General features: G+C 31.3%; 3 protein-coding genes across 3 annotated transcripts in view; 1 reads left to right on the forward strand and 2 right to left on the reverse strand.

The window, feature by feature from the left end:
- LOC124534596 (phosphatidylinositol 3-kinase catalytic subunit type 3) overlaps positions 1 to 7,964 on the reverse strand; it is a 36,324-nt gene extending 28,360 nt beyond the window's left edge. Inside the window, exons 1-3 of the mRNA XM_047110520.1 lie at positions 7,711 to 7,964; positions 6,643 to 6,831; positions 6,237 to 6,393 (exon numbers count right to left, since the gene is read on the reverse strand). Coding sequence (XP_046966476.1) covers positions 6,237 to 6,393; positions 6,643 to 6,831; positions 7,711 to 7,781 — 417 coding nt within the window. The 5' untranslated portion in view covers positions 7,782 to 7,964. The remainder of the gene's footprint in view (positions 1 to 6,236; positions 6,394 to 6,642; positions 6,832 to 7,710) is intronic.
- Positions 7,965 to 9,702: 1,738 nt separating this feature from the next.
- On the forward strand, positions 9,703 to 10,059 carry LOC124534701 (dolichol-phosphate mannosyltransferase subunit 3). The gene has a single exon (XM_047110685.1). The coding sequence runs from the start codon at positions 9,704 to 9,706 to the stop codon at positions 9,980 to 9,982; it is 279 nt and encodes a 92-aa protein (XP_046966641.1). The 5' UTR covers position 9,703; the 3' UTR covers positions 9,983 to 10,059.
- A 405-nt stretch (positions 10,060 to 10,464) lies between these two features.
- LOC124534755 overlaps positions 10,465 to 21,569 on the reverse strand; it is a 45,509-nt gene continuing 34,404 nt past the window's right edge. Inside the window, exons 2-3 of the mRNA XM_047110766.1 lie at positions 15,065 to 15,213; positions 10,465 to 14,631 (exon numbers count right to left, since the gene is read on the reverse strand). Of these exons, the coding sequence (XP_046966722.1) occupies positions 14,428 to 14,631; positions 15,065 to 15,213 (353 nt within the window). The 3' untranslated portion in view covers positions 10,465 to 14,427. The remainder of the gene's footprint in view (positions 14,632 to 15,064; positions 15,214 to 21,569) is intronic.

Consider the following 21,569-nt stretch of genomic DNA (forward strand, 5'->3'; position numbering starts at 1 on the left):
ACTGAATCCTACAAGATAGATCGAAACAATGTACTACAGTATTGTACAACTTAAAAAGGTCTACAAAAAGTCCGTGATGGTATATGTTTATCTCTTAGGAATAACCCACAATAACCATTTTTTATCCTTTACTTTGTACGAGAAATAATGACTTATTTACGAAGCGATTTTAAGCGATTACTAGACTAGACGGGACGAACCTGAAGTCCACGCGAACGAAGTCGCGGGCAAAAGCTAGTACTATGATAATGATGATAATGATAACAAAAAAACATGTACATATTATAGGCGTAAAGACGCGGGCGCAGCTCGTGTGTAATCAATGACATATAAACAATCATCATCGATTAATTATTACTCATACTTTGACGAGGACTCATAATAATAAAACGGGCAAACAACTCCATCAATATTAATGTAAACAAAAAATGATTGTAAACAATTAGGTATATAGACATCTGTACTAATATTATAAATGCAAGTATTTCAGTCTGCTACGCTTGAACTAAGCTACTGGACCGAATTTTATAGGAACTAAGCTATTTCTTATATCTGAAACTTTGTTTACCCCCTAACTATCTCCTATCCTAAACTATCCCCTACCATGAGGACGAAATCTATTAAGAAAAAAGGTGTTTAAGTATTAGGCGCCATTTTCATCGATGACTTTATTTTATTATATTATTTTATTGGTACTTAATTTTGTATCATCCTGGACATATAGGAGCTTTGACATTGGATTCTCTAGTTATTCATCTGTTTAACGAGTAAGAAGTTAACTGCCTCGCTGGTCTAATGGCTATACATATATGAGACCGCAGCATCCAACATGCTGGGTTCAGACCCCCATTTATAAGTTATCGAGTTCTCTATCGAAAGATACTCAGTAACCACCAGCAGTCTGCAAGTTGGAAGTGTTTATACTCCCGTGCTTCGAAAAGCAAGAAAGCCCGTAGTCTCACAGCTGATCTTTCCTGTCTACGTCTATACCTGACCTCATGATGCAACGTAATGTTCTGCACAGTTGGCTGATCTTCATTGGGATTGGTCACTGTGGCCGAACTCCATCAATGCATAAACATACGATGCATTATACATTAATGTACTTAAGGAGAAAATTCGGAACATTCCATTAAGCTACCCAAATGACTATTTAAATACAGATGAGACTCAATTTATTTATGCAAGGCGGCATGCAGGAGCTGGATGCGAGTATCCGAACAAAGACTACAGTGGCGTGCACTTGGAGAGACCTATGTCCAGCAGTGGACGGGTAAGGGCTAATGATGATGATGATGATGACGAGACTGAATTCTTCATCTTGACAATTGGAGGTTTCACAATGTTTTCTTTAAAAATCGAATAATTCCACTATAGCAATAACAGTCTGAACCCATAATCTCTAGTTTTGACATACGTCATCTATCCACTGGACTATATAATAACACAAAATACGAACATAATTTGTATACAGCAAGTATAATTTCAACCAGCTATCGAAGTGATTGTTTAATTAACACGTTCATGTTATTTTAAAGTATTTTACTAAATAATATCGTGACAAGCGTTTCCTGAGGCAGATCTCAATCAAAAGTACGATAAGAAAGTTAATGCAAATATCAGAACTGATACAAAAAAAGTATAATAATTAACTACTTATATATCAAATTTATATTTCAAAACTTATAATTTAAACATTAACCGTTATTGCACGCAATTTTCCGAGAACAGTGCAATAAATTATTTCATTTTGAAAAAAAAGTGGCATGTATTCAAAAGGCCTTTCACAAAGCCCTATAAAATGTGTTACAGCGCTTTCTAGTGTTAGTGGTGAGTTAGTTAGTATAAAATACTTCCATCGTTTGTTTGTCAGAGATTTAAAAAACTACCGAAATCGATTTAAATACGGTTTTTAACAATGGTGCGATTGACGTGTATCATTTACTATGGTTTTACATAGGTTTTATTTTTATTTTGACTTCATCAAGCAAAATTATGCTGAAATTCAGGATCACGTCGCTTAAAACAATGGTAATATGGATAACGGTAAAAACGTTTTATGTAAGCCCTTTTCGACCCGAACCCAGAATGGGTAGCTGGTATAAAAAATAATAATATTAATAGCAGTGATTACATTTTGTACAAGCACAACAATATGGTAGGAAGTTTTCAAAAAACCGGTCAAAATGATGCACGACCTTCAGCCAAGAGTATTAATTACATATTGGTTTTGGTAATTTGAATCTACAAATTACGACGTAGTTTTAAATTTGCATCATGATTTATAGAAAAAACTAGCGACCCGACCCAGCTTCGCTCCAGTGCAATGCTGATACTAAACATATGAATATGTACACTACAGATGTCTTCATATGCAATTTTCACAGTTTCGTTGTCGTTTGTCGTTATATGAAACTTTCATAGTCTTTTATCGTTAAGATATACAATCTGTTATGTCCCGGCCTTTTAAATCCTACTACTATTATAAAGGCGAATGTTTGTATGTATGGATGTTTGTTACTCTTTCACATAAAAACTACTGAATGGATTTGAATGAAACTTTACCACAATATAGCTTATACATCAGAATAACACATAGGCTACAATTTTTGAGGTTTCTAAGTGAGGTCGTAAAAAAACACATTTTTTGCGCTTACATTGCAAACGCTGACTGAATCCTACAAGATAGATCAAAACAATGTACTACAGTATTGTACAACTTAAAAAGGTCTACAAAAAAGTCCGTGATGGTATATGTTTATCTCTTAGGAATAACCCACAATAACCATTTTTTATCCTTTACTTTGTACGAGAAATAATGGCTTATTTACGAAGCGATTTTAAGCGATTACTAGACTAGACGGGACGAACCTGAAGTCTACGCGAACGAAGTCGCGGGTAAAAGCTAGTAGTTAATATTTTCGAATATTTAAATGAGATGTTGTAAAGGGCCATATCGATCTATTTTAAATTCATAGTACTTAATTGGATTAGGGTTAATACTTTCACTTATATTCACATTTTCTTGGTGGTAGGGCTTTGTGCAAGCCCGTCTGGGTAGATACTCATCAGTTGTAATACCGCCAATTAACAGTACTCAGTATTGTTGTGTTCCGGTTTGAAATGTGAGTGAGCCAGTGTAACTACAGGCAAAAGGGACATAACATCTTAGTCCCCAAGGTTGGTGGCGCATTGACGATGTAAGAAATGGTTTATATTTCTTACAGCGTCATTGTCTATGGGTGATGGTGATCGCTTACCATCAGGTGGCCCATATGCTCGTCCGCCAACCTATACCATAAAAAAAAAAACATTAGAATCCTCTAAAATTATCTGCGTTTCTCTGTTTTATTATACATTAAAACTGTCCTTAGAAACAATCTATTATTAAAATCGCATCAAAAACCCGTCGCACAGTTTAAAGGTCCAAGCATACACGACTTTGTTTTTGAAGATGTATTTATAGACGGTCACGTCATTTTTTGAATGTAAGTCGCAGTCTAAAAATAGTTTATATTGCAGGACTCGTTTCAAAAGAGGAGATTATGATTAGGTCTGTCAAGCCGATTAGATTCACAAAATGTAATAAATACAAATTATTTTGATTATTGGTTTCACTCTCGGGGGCACAAGAATAGAAGGACTTGGCAGGACTATTGGTTTTTCGTTTTGCTCTTGTTAAGATTCCGCTGAGCCCCTGCTGCTAGTATCATTAAAAACGTACATAGCGCTTTTTTTGCAGCGCACGAGCGTATTTGTGTTTAGTGTTTATCGTTACTGAGCAACGCATTTGCAGTACTGAACCTGCGTTTACGTTTCAGTGAATGAGACAGTAAAATAGGCAAAGGGTCTGCTTAAATAGGGCGCAGTTATACGAACTCGTGGTTAGCATCCAGCACCGCTAAATATATGTGCTTAATTTGTGTTTATAATTCATCTCGTGCTCGGCGGTGACGGAAAAAACGCGAGGAAACCTGCATGTGGCTAATTTCATCGATTTGCCACATGTGCATTCCACTAACCGCATTGAAACAGAGTGGTGGAATATGTTCCAAACCCTCTCTTTAATGGGAAAGGAGGCCTTAGCCCAGCTGTGGGATATTTACAGGCTTACTACAGTTACTTTTCTTGTATCTATATCGTTTTAACTTACGATACTACCCGGATCTATCCTATGAGTTATTACTAGATAATTCTAGAAAACGAGCTGATATGAACAAAATAATATAAAATTCTTGCAAATTAAAATACTTTTATAATAAATTAGTAATCTAAGTAAATACAAAAACCTGAAATATCAGATTAAAAGATAATCAGTCGGTTTTTTTTTTCTTTTTTAATGTATTAAGAATGTCGACAAACAAGAATGATAAGATGTTTGATCCTTAATACAATGCCACTGCAAGAAATGCTTACAAAACAATCCTATCTCAGCCAATGAGTTGCAAGGTATGGGATTTAGGGTGCTATTCTTCTTTGGGATTGGTCGAAATTAACCAAGAGAGTATTTGAAAAATTTAATCCGCCAATGAGTGGATGTTTAAAACAACACACAACTTGAAAAAAAAAGCACTTTTTTTTTTGCTTAAAATAAAAATGTCAAGTTATTCGAATACCCGCGACGTTTATTAATCTACACATAAAATAAAATTGGAGTGTCTGTTTGTAATATAAAAAAAGCCATATGTATGTATGTAGGTATACACGGTACATATACCAAAACAACATTTCTGACAATTTTTATCTGTCTGTGTGTTTGTTACGGCTAATCTCTGGAACAGATGGACCGATTTTGACGGACAGATAACTGATATAATAAGGAGTAACTTAGGCTACAATATATATTTTATTGTTAAATTCAAACGCGTACAAGGTCGCGGGCACAGCTAGTGTGTAATCCATTAAACATCTTAATAGAATATTCTAATTATTTTACTCGTTTCATGCAGGCTTCCTCGTGACATTTTCCTTTATCTCTACAAATAAGATATATTATATTTCAATGGCGGTTCGCGTCTTCTAATTCCGGCTCTAATGGGAATACTTGTGATAACGTTAATTATGATAATGAACATTATAAATGTTGAAAAATACATTTGAATATTTCAAAAATTATTTGCCACCACTATTTGATGCATAGTTCTAGAGACTTATTTTAAAACTAGCGTCTCGCCCCGGCTCCGCACGGGTACTTGATATGTATCGTTATATTATGACCAAATTACATAAAATCGTTATAAATTTTAGTCTTTGTTTTGTTTGTTAGTCTTTATTCTGATATGTAACCTATATTATTGTAAAATGTCATTCAAATCCATTCAATATTTTTTCCGTGAAAGAGTAACAAACACACATACATCCATCCTCACAAACTTTCTCATTTATAATATTAGTAGGAATTGGTAGGTTGAGTTTGTTTGGAACTAGATCAATTGAAGAATTACTATACAGTTACATTAACTATATCATAGATTCCTACTTCGTCGTAGTTTCATGAACAAATTAAATATAAAAATATATTTTATAGTTACAGCGAAATTGTAAAAATCTCACTGATCCATTCTTCTAAGCTTAGTTCCATAGTGGTCTGATCGTAATTAATATTGGCTCTCAAAGATGAGAAGTATAAAAATATAATGTATGGATGATTTAATTAGAAGAAAACTATTCTAACTCTCTTGTTCCAGAATTTAAAAAAGGGTGAATTGCATTTCGCCAGAATTTTTTTTTTATTCTCTATCATAAGCGAGATATTGGCAGAATAATTTGGGCTCAATTCGTTGTAATTGTTTAAAAAAAAAAAAAAGAAATTTTGCTACTTTTTGCGAATTGTGAATTATAAAGTTAATATTTCGTTCGTCGCTAAATAGAAATACGGTAGCAATTGATCGATTTGCCTTGACATTTTAACGTCACTCGTTAGACTTTGAAGGCATTTTCGAAAAACCATAAGTATAGAAGTGGAAAACTTGATCAACAGACCTTAACTTTATACAACCCCGCTTGGGTTGAAGTCAAAAGGGAAAAATAAATAAAAAAATCAATACACGCCAATAAAGGCAACAGGAAAATTCCTTGGTACAGATATCAGAAAAAGAGATCCCAAAACAGTAGGAATTTTTGTATCTTCAGTATTATTTTTCATAAATATTTAAAAAAAAAAATTATTGAAATAAAGTTTTATGCATTTTTTGCTTACTTATGAATATTTCCATGTGCAATTTAAACAATCATACCTGTCTCAACATTCCATGTTTGCCAAATAGTGAAATAGTAGTACCACCGACCACCATTACTTTTCCCGGTCCTGCACAGTCATATATAGTCATTGCAAGTATTGCATTCCGTGGCAGGTCACTGTAGTATACTGGAAGAGTCACCCATTCGTTCCAACTGAAAAAACATTGCACTATTTAATGGAATTTTTAAATACTGGACATTCCAATAAAATTTATGATGGGTATTTGCGAATGAATATAGTATTAAATATAGTTTTTTTTTTATACAAATGTAAGAATGTCTGTAATACTTGTTTGCCAAGCATGAGGTGAATTACAAACTCCATTAAAAAAAATAATATAAAACTTTCTTTGTTATTAAATAAAAGTCTAATTCAAATGTATTTAAATATGCATCACTCACTTCCATCTATTTGTAAAAGCCTTATAAGACGTCGTAACTGGCAATGCAAGAGGCACCCCATCACACAGCACTTGACACGTCACATACAAGTCAGAACAGCCCTCTTGATATAGTCCAGAGAATTTGAGCATGGGATCTGACAACAACTTGTCATATTCAGGCTTTGCTCGTTTTCCTTCAAGAGTGCCACTGAAATTAATAATAACTTTTGTTATGTAAACAAATACATAATACTATACTATACATAATACATAAATAGTTTAAGGTAATTGCTAGAAAAAAAACCTTAAATTAAGTAGCATTTCTATTCTATTCCAACCATAACAGAAAAAAAGTCAAATAAACAACATTTGGCAGGAAATTGAAACTATATCATTGTCACAATGTTGAAACTGTTATAGGAATTTTTAAAGTATAATTAAAGTGGATAAAGGTAGATGAGAATAATGTTGTATTATAAATAAAGATTTATAAACTCTTAGTAGTGCACAATTCAGCTGAATTAGTAGTTATTTATTAGCAAATTGTATGAAATATGTAAATCTAAGACATTATCATCTTTACTCCATAGGAATTGGTTTTAAATATCTCTCTCCTGGAAAAAGGCTTCCTCTTCTTTTAGACAAGGTTTGGAGATTATTTCACCAGACTGCACCAATGCATCTTGCATCCAAGTGAATAAACATATGTAAGGGATTAAGCAAAAACTAAATATACAAAGTGACAATCGTTTGAAATTACTACATTAGTAATACTTTGTGTGCATGTATTTTTCTTAGATAATAATGTTGAGGGCTTTAACACTATACCAGATTATAATTATTAAGTATGTTTTTATAATGTTATACAAGTATTATAGTTAAGATTGCTTTTTAGAGTGTAAATAATTAGGATGCAGGCTATGAAAAAAGTAAGATTAGATATATAAAAATGTAATTTTTATCTTAAATATAATTTAAGTTAAGGATCATTAGATTTTGAGCAACTGTGGTTCAAACAAGTATCAAGATATTTTAGTAGAAAGTCATTGTGTCTTTTTGAACAACATTCGTTTTATTAGGTACTTACATTTTTATCTCTACTTTGTGATCTAACGACGAACTATACACATAATAGAACTTATCGTCAATTTCATTCATTTTGAGTTGTCACAAAATAGCTGATATACTATTAATTATTTAAAATCAAACAGAACAATGCTTTTTTCTATGTTAATTTAATTGTACATCGTTTGTTTGTGCTAGTTTTGACATAACTCACTTTTCACAATAACGATTGTGAAGTGCAATTGCATTTGGATTTTGGAAATAGTGTTATTGACTATTGTCAATGTCACACGTAGTATGTGAACTGTCGAATGTCATAATATGCCAAACGCCAATCTAAAGATCAGATAAAAAAGAAGTTAAAAGAGAAGGCGAAATAATATTGCTTTCGTATATATTTATTTGGTGTTTCAATATTTCGTTAACTATTAAGCTAATTTTTCGATCAAATTTCTTTATTGTTCGTTAGATTTTTTTAAAAGAACAAAAAAATTATTCATTGTTTTGGTAACAAAAAACACCCTATAATTTATTATTTATATAAACGTTTTATTGAATTAAATAAAATAATGATCAAATTTGAGAAGACTTGATTAATGTACTTTGCAATACTAACAGCTAATAGACTCTTTATTATTCTAAGATTATGAGTAGGAAATACTTCAAATTGTAGTGTTACATTTTGTTTATTACAATAAATATATATATAATTAAAATAAAGGCGTCTTAAGGTTCTTGTCTTGGTGACTCTTAGTTTTTAAAAGACTTCTCTATAACAATATTTTGAGAAATGAAACGTAAAAACTGACAACGTCGGTCTGACATTTGCGTTTGACAAATATTATCAAAACAAATATTGATTGAATTTAGTGCTAATTTTTTATTACTGTTGCATTTATCAAATAAATCTAATAGCGGCACACATAAATAATATAAAAAGGTATAAGTTGCTCAGTGAATATATAATTAGTAAAACTAAATTTATTTTTAAAACAAAATGTAATTATGACGTGTAGGTTAAGTAATGTTAATACTAATAAATTTTTATAAATAAAAAAAAACCGCCTTCAAAAATTAACTAAAAAGAAAAAAATAATCAGTTACATCCATATCCAATTTACGATTTTTTAATCACCTCTCAAAGTCGGTGCCAACATTGCTATATATGCATATAGGTACATAATACATACATACAAAAACTAAATCTATTTATTGTATAGATGACACCATTAGACAAACCTTACTATCGATACAAATTAAATGATTTCAATATAGGAATTTATTTACTTTGTTGGCACCGCCTTCAAAAGGTGATTAAAAAATCGTAAATTGGATATGGATGTAACTGATTATTTTTTTCTTTTTAGTTAATTTTTGAAGGCGGTTTTTTTTTATTTATAAAAATTTATTTACTGCTTTTCAGTGTTGTTTTGTTATTTATAATAACAATTGGTAGTGTTTGTCATTCACTTTAATGCCGTTAATCATTGAGGAGTTCTCCTGGTAGTCCACCATCAGCTAGACTTCATCATAGGCATGTTTACTAACATTAATTGCTTGACGACTATCTTAAAGAAATAGAACTAAGCCCGTAAAATAGTTACTTACTAATAGGTTCTGATTACTAGTTGTGGTCTTCATCATCAGTTCCACTTCATCAAATGTCACTTTTCGTGAGCATATAACCAAGGCACTTTGAATAAAACCGAAATCACTATAGGTGTGCCTATAAAATTTGAGGAGTTCCCTCGATTTCTCCAGGATCCCATCATCAGATCCTGATCTCCTGACAATGGGACCACCTGTAAAACATGCCCTTTCAAACAAAAAAAGAATTGTCAAAATCGGCCCAGCCATCTTCGAGTAATTCGGTAACATACATAAAAAATAAAAAAAAAAAAAATAAAAAAAAGGCCCCGACGAATTGAGAACCTCCTCCTTTTTTTGAAGTCGGTTAATAAACCCTTAATGAAAAAAAATAATTGAAACATATTTTTATATCTTTTCACAGAAAAATGACAAAACTTTTAGAATGGGTGTCGGTGACTTCAGCAGTGTTGGCTGTGTGGTGCTCCCTCGTTGGTGGCTATGTAAAACACAAATTCATTGATGATAATATGAATTTTATTTTAGTATCGCCAATAATATTTGTAATCTTGTTTGGCCTATATGCCGTAACTGTTGTATTGTATAGAACATTCACCTTTAATAACTGTGAGGAAGCAGCTGTACAGTTGAAAGCTGAAATTCTAGAGGCAAAGAAAGATTTACACGATAAAGGCTTGAGGTGGTAAACTAACGATTCCAGTTAAGATTAAAAAATTCCAATGAGTATTTATTTGTTTGATAAATAAAATATTTATATTTTTTTAATTTGGAAGTTTTTTTTTAATACAACTATTAAATATTTTCATTTAGGTAATTATAACTGTTTTATCATAAAAACTTTTGTTTTTAATGACTTATTAGTATGCAAAAATGTAAATAAACATATATATAACTAAGTACCTTGTTAAGCTATTAATTCAGAATTAACCAATAAATAACATTAAATATGAGAATGTTTGAGTATAATACAATTAATTTTGCTTTATAAAACAATGGATATTAAAAAAAGCTTTTAATTATAAAATTAAAGATTTGATTTTTAAGGCCATAATGTAAATAATTCTTATATACAGGTTAAAAAAGTAAAAGTATTGCCAGTAGAAATGTATACTTTCCAAATAAAATGTATATTTATATTGGGTATATAAATATGAATAAAACAAGTAACTTTGGACTAAGATTTATTTGAGCTAAATATTTATTTGCATGTATTTACAATTGTAATAATTTAAAAAATATGTATAGTTTCACACCATTTATTCAAGATCAAAATGAATACAAATGATACTTAGAATTAGGTAAGGTACATTATGGTTTCATATTAAATTAATTGGAGAGATTATGTAAGCTATGAGCGTGATAATGTAATAAATTATGACATTGTACAGGTTTTGAACTTAATTATTTCACTATGCAAACATTAAAATTGTTTTTGTATTATTTCTGGTCATCAATGACTCTATATATGATGCATATATTAATAAAAGAATTGATGTTAAATAATTTTTTTGTCGGTTTTCTTCATTTGGTTCTGGCTGGACAAGAGTGTGGGGCATTTGGCTGATCCCAAGAAGAAATTACTATCTACTCTTATTAATATACACTTTATTTGCACACCATGCAAAGCGGAAAGTTATTTATTAACACTGGAAAAAGTATATCGAGATCCACTTTAGCTTTAATTTGATCGATTTATTATTACCAAACCACCAAAGTGGCCACCACCAAAAGCAAAAATTCATCTCAAACATTTGATTTGATCTGGTTTACATTTTGATGCAAAATTATCAAGATTTATTAATTCATACAAATATTTTAATAATCAAGCCGTTTTTATTGTTAGTATTTTTCCTGAGGGCTGAAGTTTTTATTTTTTAACCAAGTTCAATAAAAACACGATCTCTTAATTTCTCACTATAATGTAGGTATTGATGCATTCAAATGGTGTTTGATTTTTGAAGTAACCTTATACTAAACCTCTTACAAACACTTTCGAAATTATTACTATTATATAAACTTATAAAAACATATTTATAGATCTTCAGGTTTTGTTTTTAATTTTTAAATTGGGCAAAAATAAATAAATATAATGTTAACAGCAGTTTCTATGATTTAAAATAAAATGAAATAGTAGGTCTGGGGTTATTCTTTATTTAGTTTTATGTATAATCTAGACGGTACCGGCTGTTTATTAGGGATCCAAATTTCGGAATATAAAAATAATATTATCATTACATCATAAGCCATAAGTACAGTCGGAAGTATTATAATATACAGAATATAGATTTTAGTCAAAGTCAAACAGATAATCTATATTCATTTTAACAGGTTAGCGATTTTTTGACAGGTTTACATTGTTTAAATATCCTTTAATTGTTACTTGCTTTTTTCTTACATCTCATAAATAGATTGGTAGTCTTATTTAAAAATAATCTTTAAATTTTGTCTATCACAATTAAGCAGGATGTGATTCATTTCTGTTGATATGTTATGATGATATCTAGATGTCAATGTTTAAGCCAAATTTGAATAATCCTATTAAAATTTCCGTGAGAAGATGTCATTATGAAACACTACGCGTGTAGCGAATTTTTTTATTGTCAAAGCTACTTTTTTATGTCGTTATGCCTATGACCTAGGTCAAATATCTTGGTCACGCTATATAGCTAAGTCGAATTAATATCTACTAATGAATGTAAAATTCTTGCTATTTATCTGGGGACGTTGTTTTATTTTATCTGTTAAGCTAAATACGTCTCATAATTCCATAGTTATAGCTATTTTAAAATCATTCATGAAATAAGAAGCAATGTTCAGTATATGTCGTCAATTAAATCAGATATCATAACGAAAATTAATATTTTATAAACGCATATAATTAAATCAGTAATTATAATTGGTATATTTACTAGTATGTAATTTATCAATCCTGTAGCCCTACGAGAACAACATAGACATCAGTGACTTAGTTTTTTAAACGAGATAAAAAAGCATCGTAATCTGGCTAATCTTTGTTTAATAATGAAAAAAAAAGTAAATCTAAGCTTATCTATCGCATTGCTGTATTAAAATTCTAAGGCTAGGCGTGTAATTCGACAAATGACATGATACCAAATCGTTAGTGTATAATTTTACATCATCATTACGTCGCGATGAAGCTTTTACCGTGGCTGTATGTCTCAGTGAGCGTAAGACCTAATAGCCGATGATATGACGTAGGAATTTAAAGCTACAATTTTCAAGTGCCTATCTACACGATTTATTAAGAAGTGAAGAATTCCATAATTCTTTCATTTGGTATATTCTATAATTTATCTACTTTATAATATCACTGGATTTAAATATAATGTAGAAGGGAGAATAAATTGTTTTATGTAATTTCGAGTGAAATCTCGAAGGGCTGTGTAAGGCACACAGTTTATCATTAAAATAATTAGCATACAATATAATTACTCAATGTTTCAGATACCTTTTCTTTAATTTTATGGTCCATCCACACAAGAGATGCATTGCAATATTTAACGGTACAGACAATACACTCAAACTTTAAATTAAACACAAAATAAGTCGTTTATTAAAAGTGCGTCATCTGTTTAGTTTTAATTTATTTACACATTTGTGAACATAAAATTATAAGTTCTGTTCACGATGTATACACTGTACAATATTGCAATTTTAATATTAATATAATTAATTTGTAACGCCAAATCTGGATTACACAACTTTTAGGGAATTATTGCACCATAAAGTACATAAGTACATTCGACTACAAAAATTTATATATTGTAGGTGCTCATTGTATACTTCAATTGTTTTTTTTTCTATTATATATTATTATGTGTGGTACGTCGATAAAGCGTTATATTCAAAATGGTACAAACATTTTGTTGTTATCTGTACTCTTTTTTGATTCTACCGGACAAGACACATTTAACATGAAAATTAACATGGAAAGTAAAATATCGAACACCAGGCTACTTGTTTACATAAAATTGGTCCGAACATTTTATTTGTATCTAATTATTATCTGTGTAATAAATTATTATCTTTAAACTTAAATACTAATATTTAAATTATCAAATCAGCCATGTCATATAAGAACTAGTCACTAAACAAAGTACAAAAAAATAAAAATAAATCACTTAAAATTTTAAAAAGGTAAGTACCCATATTCTATAATATTCTTGAATCTTTTAAGCAATATGACAATCGGCTGTTATTTTATTTTGTCCGAATCTTTTAAGAAATCATACTGATAATTTATAGATACAGCACAATTTTCGATGACATTTTTTTGTTTCAAATTGGTAAACATACAATTGGCAGTCTGCCATTTTGTTGAGAGTTGAAGACTTCTGTAGATTCTCAGCATGCTGCTTGCAATGTTTTATTTCAATTCGAAAAATTGTACCTTTATAAATTAATGATTATAACAATTCTACCCATAAAAGCAAGATCCCAAACCTTAGTCTAGCTTTTATGATTATTGTCGGTGTAAATACCTTATTCATTTTTACAAGCAAAACGGAATCGTCTGATTAATATTCTAAATTTTTTTCTGATAAATATAGAAATTAATTGTAAGCTAAATTGTTTCTGTAAAAATATGACTAGCTAATGAAAGTCTTAATGTAACTTAAGTGAATTTATAAAAGGTATCGATAGAGGTAAATTGGTGTTTTCTTTGGCAATTGGGTTATTACAAAAAGATAGTGGATTAGGAGGAAATCGTAACAAGAATTTTTACTAAGGTTTTTTAAGAGTCGAAATGTTTTTTAAATTTACTAAATTATCTTATATAAAGTACCATCTTGTCTGATTTTGGAGTATCGCGTTGTAATCACAGAATAATACGAACATACATTTCCCTCTGTAAGAGGTGTCACCTTTGAGTGACGTAGTTGCGTCCCTTTTCAGATTTTAGGTTAAGTTGTTAGAAGTTATTTAGGTAAAGTTTCTGAGACGAGAATGTCAACCACTAAGATACCTATCTTAGCACCGTGTTTATCTATACGATTTTATAACTCGAGTTATATTTACTTGGATTGGCAGATTTATAAATCACAAGAGCCTACGATATATCCGTTATTTATCACCAGTGCACGAAAATATATCGTCAAATTGTCTCTCTTCAGACGAATCTCGCAACAGCCACTGCTATCAATGAGATTCCAGCTTTGATTTGTAGAGAAGGTTTGGTGTGAGGTGCCGAAGAGTTGCCGGCAAGGATGAGCGCCCGTAAGCGTTGTCGCTCACGATACCTGGTGTCTTCTCCAGGTGGGTCCAAGCACTCGAATTCACAGCAACGTTCCCCAACTCGGAAATTTTTGCAGAACTGTGGAGAAATAAGGTTTTATCTATTTATATATCCGGTCACGAATCGTTAACATTATTTAAGTTGGCACTCTATCTATTATATTGTTGTACTATTTATAAATTGTACCTACGTATTTTTCCAACCGAATAATCCTTAAATTTCACAGATAATACATTTTACAAATATTGCAAATATTTAGAGTGGTGATAGTATTCTTGTAGTCTTATAATCTGATAGAGCGGCCATTTTAACATGGTCGGAGATATCAGACGTAGAAAGAATGTCTTTCCGTGCTTTCTGAGACTGCTGTAGTATCACAGTGCCAATTTACTTGTAATTTACATCTAATCAATTTTCGGTTGGTCAAATTGTAACCGCATAAGCTAGCTATTTGAAAAATGTATATCAATGTCATTTAATAAAAATAAAATAATAATTGCCATTAACTTACATAAGGCGGATCACAGTAAATAGCTTTGCACCACATGGGCTTCGAGTGGTAGCACACACAGATGGAGCACACCCCTGGCCCTGGCACGTACAACAGCCCGTGAGGCACTGATTTGCCCTCCCAGTCTATACAATCTTCCTCTACGCACGCTGAAACAAACAACGTATTCATTATAGAAAATATATTTTTATATTTCCGTGAAACTTATTGTAATTACTTAATTTAAATCTAAAATGTAAATGCGAACATTGCAAAATTTTGTTACTTTTTGTATATAAAAATATTTATATATTTTTATATACATAATGGTTAGGTGTAATAACAACATATACTATGTAATAATACATATACTATTTGACAGTAGGAAGGGGTGACAGCTATGTTAAATATATGGTCTATATCGCTGGACTCTAAGTGGTCACCTACATTCTTAATATTCCTCATACATTCAGTCATTGCGCTCTTTGAAACGAGATTCTATATCCCATGATGCTGTTGTTAAACTACTCACGATTCAAACCGGAAGTCTGATACTAAGTGTTACTGTTTGGTACAATTTTTTTTTTATGGTATAGGTTGGCGGACGAGCATATGCGCTGATGGTAAGTGGTCACCATCACCCATAGACAATGAAGCTGTAAGAAATATTAACTATTCCTTACATCGCCATTATGCCAACCAACCTTGGGAACTAAGATGTTATGTCCCTTGTGCCTGTAGTTACACTGGCTCAGTCACCCTTCAAACCGGAACACAACAATACTGAGCACTATTATTTGGCGGTAGAATAACTGATGAGTAATAATTGGTTTCAATGAATTAATTAATTACTTTTTTTATTAAACGAGAAATTAACGATAAGACAACATCGGGCTGTTTATTATCAGAATATCAATAAAGTTTTTAAAGAGGAGCTGTGAACATGAATATTCATGAATACATCGCCCATGAATAAGTAATTAATAATGAAGTCTGTTACCGCAGTGCGCATTATTTAACTGAATAGTATATTCGATAAACACAAGTTTGTTTTATATCGAAATTAAAATTACATTTACATACATACATAAATATTACAATACATTCTGTAGTTTTCGATATGTTAAAAAGTCCATGTAATCGACTTTTTTGATAGAACAAAGAAAAAAGATTAGTACTATTTACTCGTCTGTTTGCAAATCGATTTTCTAACGCTTGTTTTGAAGATATCAAAGAGATTTAACATAATCTATAAAAACAATAGTAGCAGCATTGTAAATTTATCTGTTTTCTTAAATTATCTGTAATGATTATGATCAATTTTGGACCACTGAGTTTGAACTCAGAGCATGCTCATCTTACTTGGTGCTAGGGCTTTTGTAAGCTCGTCTGTGTAGCTACCACTCATATTCATCAGATATACTACAACCAGGAATACTTTGAAGGTTAAGTAAGACAGTTTAATTACAGGCACAAGGGACATAACATCTTATTTTTAAGGGCGGTGGCGCACTGCCCATGTAAGGAATGGTTTCATTTAACTACACTTAATATCAGGTCAACTAACTTATATCATGAAAATATATTATTAAATAAGACATTTTGTTCTATATGAATACAATTAAATAGATTATAATAGTGTTAGTTTTCGTTGATACAGATATAGATTTTATAAATTTATTGGTTCATGATTATTACATGTACATAGATGTTTATGATTGACGATTGCATTGTTTGTCGATTGTTTTGAGTAAATACTAAATTTTGGATCAGTGGTAGCTTTAAATTAAATTGATAGAATTACTTTTAAAATATTCGAATAAAGTACATACAACAACAGTTGGTACATATTTTTTATTTTTATTTTCATGTACTTTATCGGTGTTATGGTAAGTGTATCTAATGCGGGTGACTTTTCCTTTGTAGGGAAATTTAGTAAAGTAATTAAGTAATGCAGGAAATATAGATAAAAGTAGATAAATTGACATTATATTATCAATATCATTAAAGACGCATGGCTATTTCAAGTCTATTGTTTTAAGTTACTTTATGAAGTAAATCGATATAGTGATTTGTACTTCGCCTTAGAAATGGCGTTCCGAACACCCACTTCGATTGAACTGGACTGCAGACTGTACAGCTGACGTTACCGTAGTTTTCCCAGCTAATTAGTGGGCGCGTATGGAGAGGTACTAATAAAAAAAAGTCAAAATCAAAATAAACTTTATTCAAGTGGGCTTTTACAAGCACTTTTGAATCGTCAATTAACAATTAAGTGAAGCTACCACCGGTTCGGAAAGTAGATTCTACCGAGAAGAACCGGCCAGAAACTCAGTAGTTACTCTTTTTCAACATTTAAAAAAAAATACAGTCATGTTAGTTACTACAATTCTTTAAATTAATGTATCCTGCGTGGAAGTCAACAGGTATTAATTCCGCGCTTTTTTATCATCTACAAAATCTTGTATCGAGTAATACGCCTTTTTTTACCAAGGTATTTTTTATAAAAGATTTGAATTTATGAAACGGCAAATTTAAAAATGTCTGCGGAATTTTATTATAGAAACGGATACCTTGCCCCAAGAAAGATTTATTGACTTTACGGAGTCGGAAACTTGGCGTTATAAGCTTATCCTTACTTCTAGTGCATATACAATGATTATCACTGATTTTATCAAAGTGATCAATGTTACTGTGAATATACATAATATTGTTGTAAATATAATACGACGCAACAGTAAGTATTCCTAATTTGTTAAAAACATCCCGATAATACGAATCAAAGTATGAACCTGGAGTTAAATAACACAACAATTTTTCAGTCAATAAGGTGTTGTTCGAGTAACTAACTTTCTGGCTACTAAAATCGTTATAATACAACAGAAAAAAATATGTATTTGTGTAAAGGCGACATCATCTTACAATCTGTCAAATCTTATGTGGCGCCATATAAGCGCGTAAGCCCCGGGATCTTCACACTATAAGCGATCTAGCGCTGTGCTTTAATGTTTTGATTAGACGACACAATGAAGATTTATTACTTCAGCGAACTTTAGTCCGAAATCTTATATACCTATATAAAACAAAGTCGCTTACCGCTGTCTGTCCATATGTACCTATGCTTATATCTTTAAAATTACAACGGATTTTGATGCAAATTTTTTTTTAATAAATATGTAGTATGCTTTCGAGAGTAAGGTTTTTGTATATGGACGATATAGTAAATGAACAAGAAAAAATCTGTAGTGAATTTAGTATCAGCATTGCACCTGTGCGAAGCATGCATGAAAGGTCTTGTCCACCGTAGAATATATGACAAACAGTAATGCGGTCTTAAAATTTGTAGAACAGACATGCAAGTTACACAGCTATAAAGCTCGGGTTTTGGATAAAGGATTTGACGGTATTCCCGCGAGATCCTAAAAGCTACATAAACTTTGCCCATGATATGTAGTTTGCCTCATTTTATTACGACGTGGATTTTCGTAATAAATCCTTGTCATAAATGTTATTATTGAATGTAAACATTGTAATAATGTATTTTGTACGTATTTTAGGCTTTATGACAACTTTTTGAACTTTTTTTTGTTCATTTATGTTTGGGTCATGATTTTTGTTAGTGTTTATACGACTTATTGTGTTAGTTAGATTAGAAAATGTCGACTAGAAAAATTAGTTTGCCTTTGAGGTATACACAAAACTTTAATGAGAGAAAACATAAAATTAACATGCGTTTTCTATTTTATAAGACGATTATTAAAAAAAAAACTGTATTCGAATTCTTTATTCAAACAGAAGTATTGCAAATATTTGCAAAGAGACACGTCAGACTACAGAAGAGTCGGCGCAACAAAATCTGAACAGGAGAAAAGACAAATAATTGAATTGACTTGATGTAAATGTTTGAAATCTTGAATAATCTATGGTTTTTGTGAGGAAAATTAAAGTGAATTTAATTAGTTTAATGAACATCGAACGTATTCTCGTACTGCATGCATAACATAACAGAGCTTTTAGCAAATAGCACGGAGTAGGTACGTATATCTCACGTTCGTTTATTTTTATTCCTTCGATTGTAACAGATAAAAAATTATCAGTCTTTTCATTCACAATATGTGAATGAATGATGATGATGAATGATGTTAACAGTTACTGTACTGATGTTTTTTTTTAACAGATTTTTAATCTTTATTATTTTTTGATAAAAGTCATGACAAAGTCTGTATTGTGTTGTGACCTTGTGAACTTTCATTGATACAGTCAATACAAGGAGCTCGAACGACTAAATAATTCAAGAGGCGAGGGTATTATGAGTCGATGTTCTTTAATGTTCATAATTGAATTCAATATTTATAAAATCGAAATCGGCTTTTGTGTTAGCCTTAGTATACTTTTTGTGTTGTACTTGTATGTGACATTCTTAGATTTGAAAAGATTAAAATAATATTATAATGAATATGTCGAGTTTGAATCAATTAGTTACTGGATTAATTTATATTCAAAGCTAATATTTATTCAGAATGTGGAGTGAAAAAACGTTAAGAAGCTTAGTTACTCTTGTTGCACGGATTAAATAATCAAATTGTTAACTCGACAGTCGTAACGTGACATTATATCTTGTTTTTTGTTTATTTACGAGATCACATTAGAAACATCAAAAATTTTCACTGTTTATTTACTATGTTTTAATATTTTTGTCCATGTTTTATATATCAAAACCTTCCCCTCAAATCACTCTTACTATTAAAAAAAAAACGCATCAAAAGCCGTTGCGTAATTTTAAAGATTTAAACATATGTAATGATTTTTATATTTAGAGATGGTAACACTGTTGCCTCGTGGTTGGCAGGTTAAGAGCGGAATTAGCTCGGCTGACCAATTGGATGACGGAATACATTGTGAGGTGACAGGAGAAAAAAAAAGAAGAAAAACAGAAGAGAGCGGTCGGTGGTCAGAATCCGGGTTATAACGGTGTTATCTTAAAAAATAAGGGTGATTGATTGAACAACTTGGAATTATGCCGATTGAACCTATTATGTTAAATAAATGTATTTATATCTAATCGAGCAGAGTTTGGATTTATAAAACAAACATAGGGACAACAACGGTAAGCGAATTTTATACTATGTAATGATAATGATGATATAATTTTGTACAATTAGATACCTAAGCTTTTTTTATTATTGTTTTTATCATAACATTTATTCAACAACAACAACAGCCTGTAAAAGCCCACCGCTGGGCTAAAGGCCTCCTCTCCCTTTGAGGAGGTTTGGAACATATTCCACCACGCTGTCCCAATGCGGGTTGGTGGAATACACATGTGGCAGAATTTCTATGAAATTTGTCACATGCAGGTTTCCTCACGATGTTTTCCTTCACCGCTGAGCACGAGATGAATTATAAAGACAAATTAAGCACATGAATCAGCGGTGCTTGCCTGGGTTTGAACCCGCAATCATCGGTTAAGATGCACGCGTTCTAACCACTGGGCCATCTCGACTCATTCGAGATTTATTAATTGTTACGAATTCTGTATCCATGAAACATGTACGAAATAATATGTATAAATAGACAAACGTAAGCTTTCGTTTCGTTCAAAAACACAGACACGTTTATGTTCCATGTTTACATCAACACGTCTGACGTTTTGCGTCACATCAAAGACTGGTTCAATGACTGAAAAAAAAAAAAAATTCGGCGCACATAATTAAAAGGGTTCACGAGTAGGTGCGCTGTATGTGTGCGCTAGCTACGCGTCTCGAGTACTGTCTCGAGGACATGATGAGCGTACAGTCGCTGTCGAAATTGTCTAAATTTCACTGAACTGTCAAAATGTTTCAATTAATTTTTGGCGCTTATGACAGTTATGTTTTTTTTTTGTATGGATGTCAAAGACCTACGATGTTACATCCAAGTGTGATAGGAGAGCAGTGCAACATACATACAAATACGATTGTAATAATAAATCTGCTTTTTATAAATTAATAAATATAATGTTAAATCTATATTAATATTATAAATGTGAAAGGAACTCTGTCTGTCTGTTGCTCCTTTATGACCAATCGCTGAATCGAATTTGATGGAATTTGGTATGAGCAAAGTTGAACTCCAAAACAGGACATAAATAGAAATTAAGCAGATGAAAATTCAGCGTTTGAACCCGCAATCATCGGTTAAGATGCACGCGTTATAACGACTGGGCCATCTCGGCTCATACATATAAATAAATAGAACGTAATATTTCTAAACTTTTGTCTTCGAAATCTTTATATACATAACTATAAAATATAGCGATATTAAAGTGAACTCAAAACTATACAATAGACGTTGCAGGGGAAAAGATCCCTATGTAAAGAGGGTGAAAAATTTCGGCGATTAATTTACCATGCTTCCCCTTGAGTTCGTAGTTTTATGTATACCTTTTTGAAATACATAAGATTTTTTCCCGAAAATTTAAAATGTGAAATATTCCCTTTTAGTTTTCTCAGTATAATCAAGGTTGGTTTAAGGTATTTTAATTTTA

The sequence above is a fragment of the Vanessa cardui genome, chromosome 13, assembly GCF_905220365.1.
Source record: "Vanessa cardui chromosome 13, ilVanCard2.1, whole genome shotgun sequence".
In the NCBI taxonomy this organism is placed as follows: domain Eukaryota; kingdom Metazoa; phylum Arthropoda; class Insecta; order Lepidoptera; family Nymphalidae; genus Vanessa; species Vanessa cardui.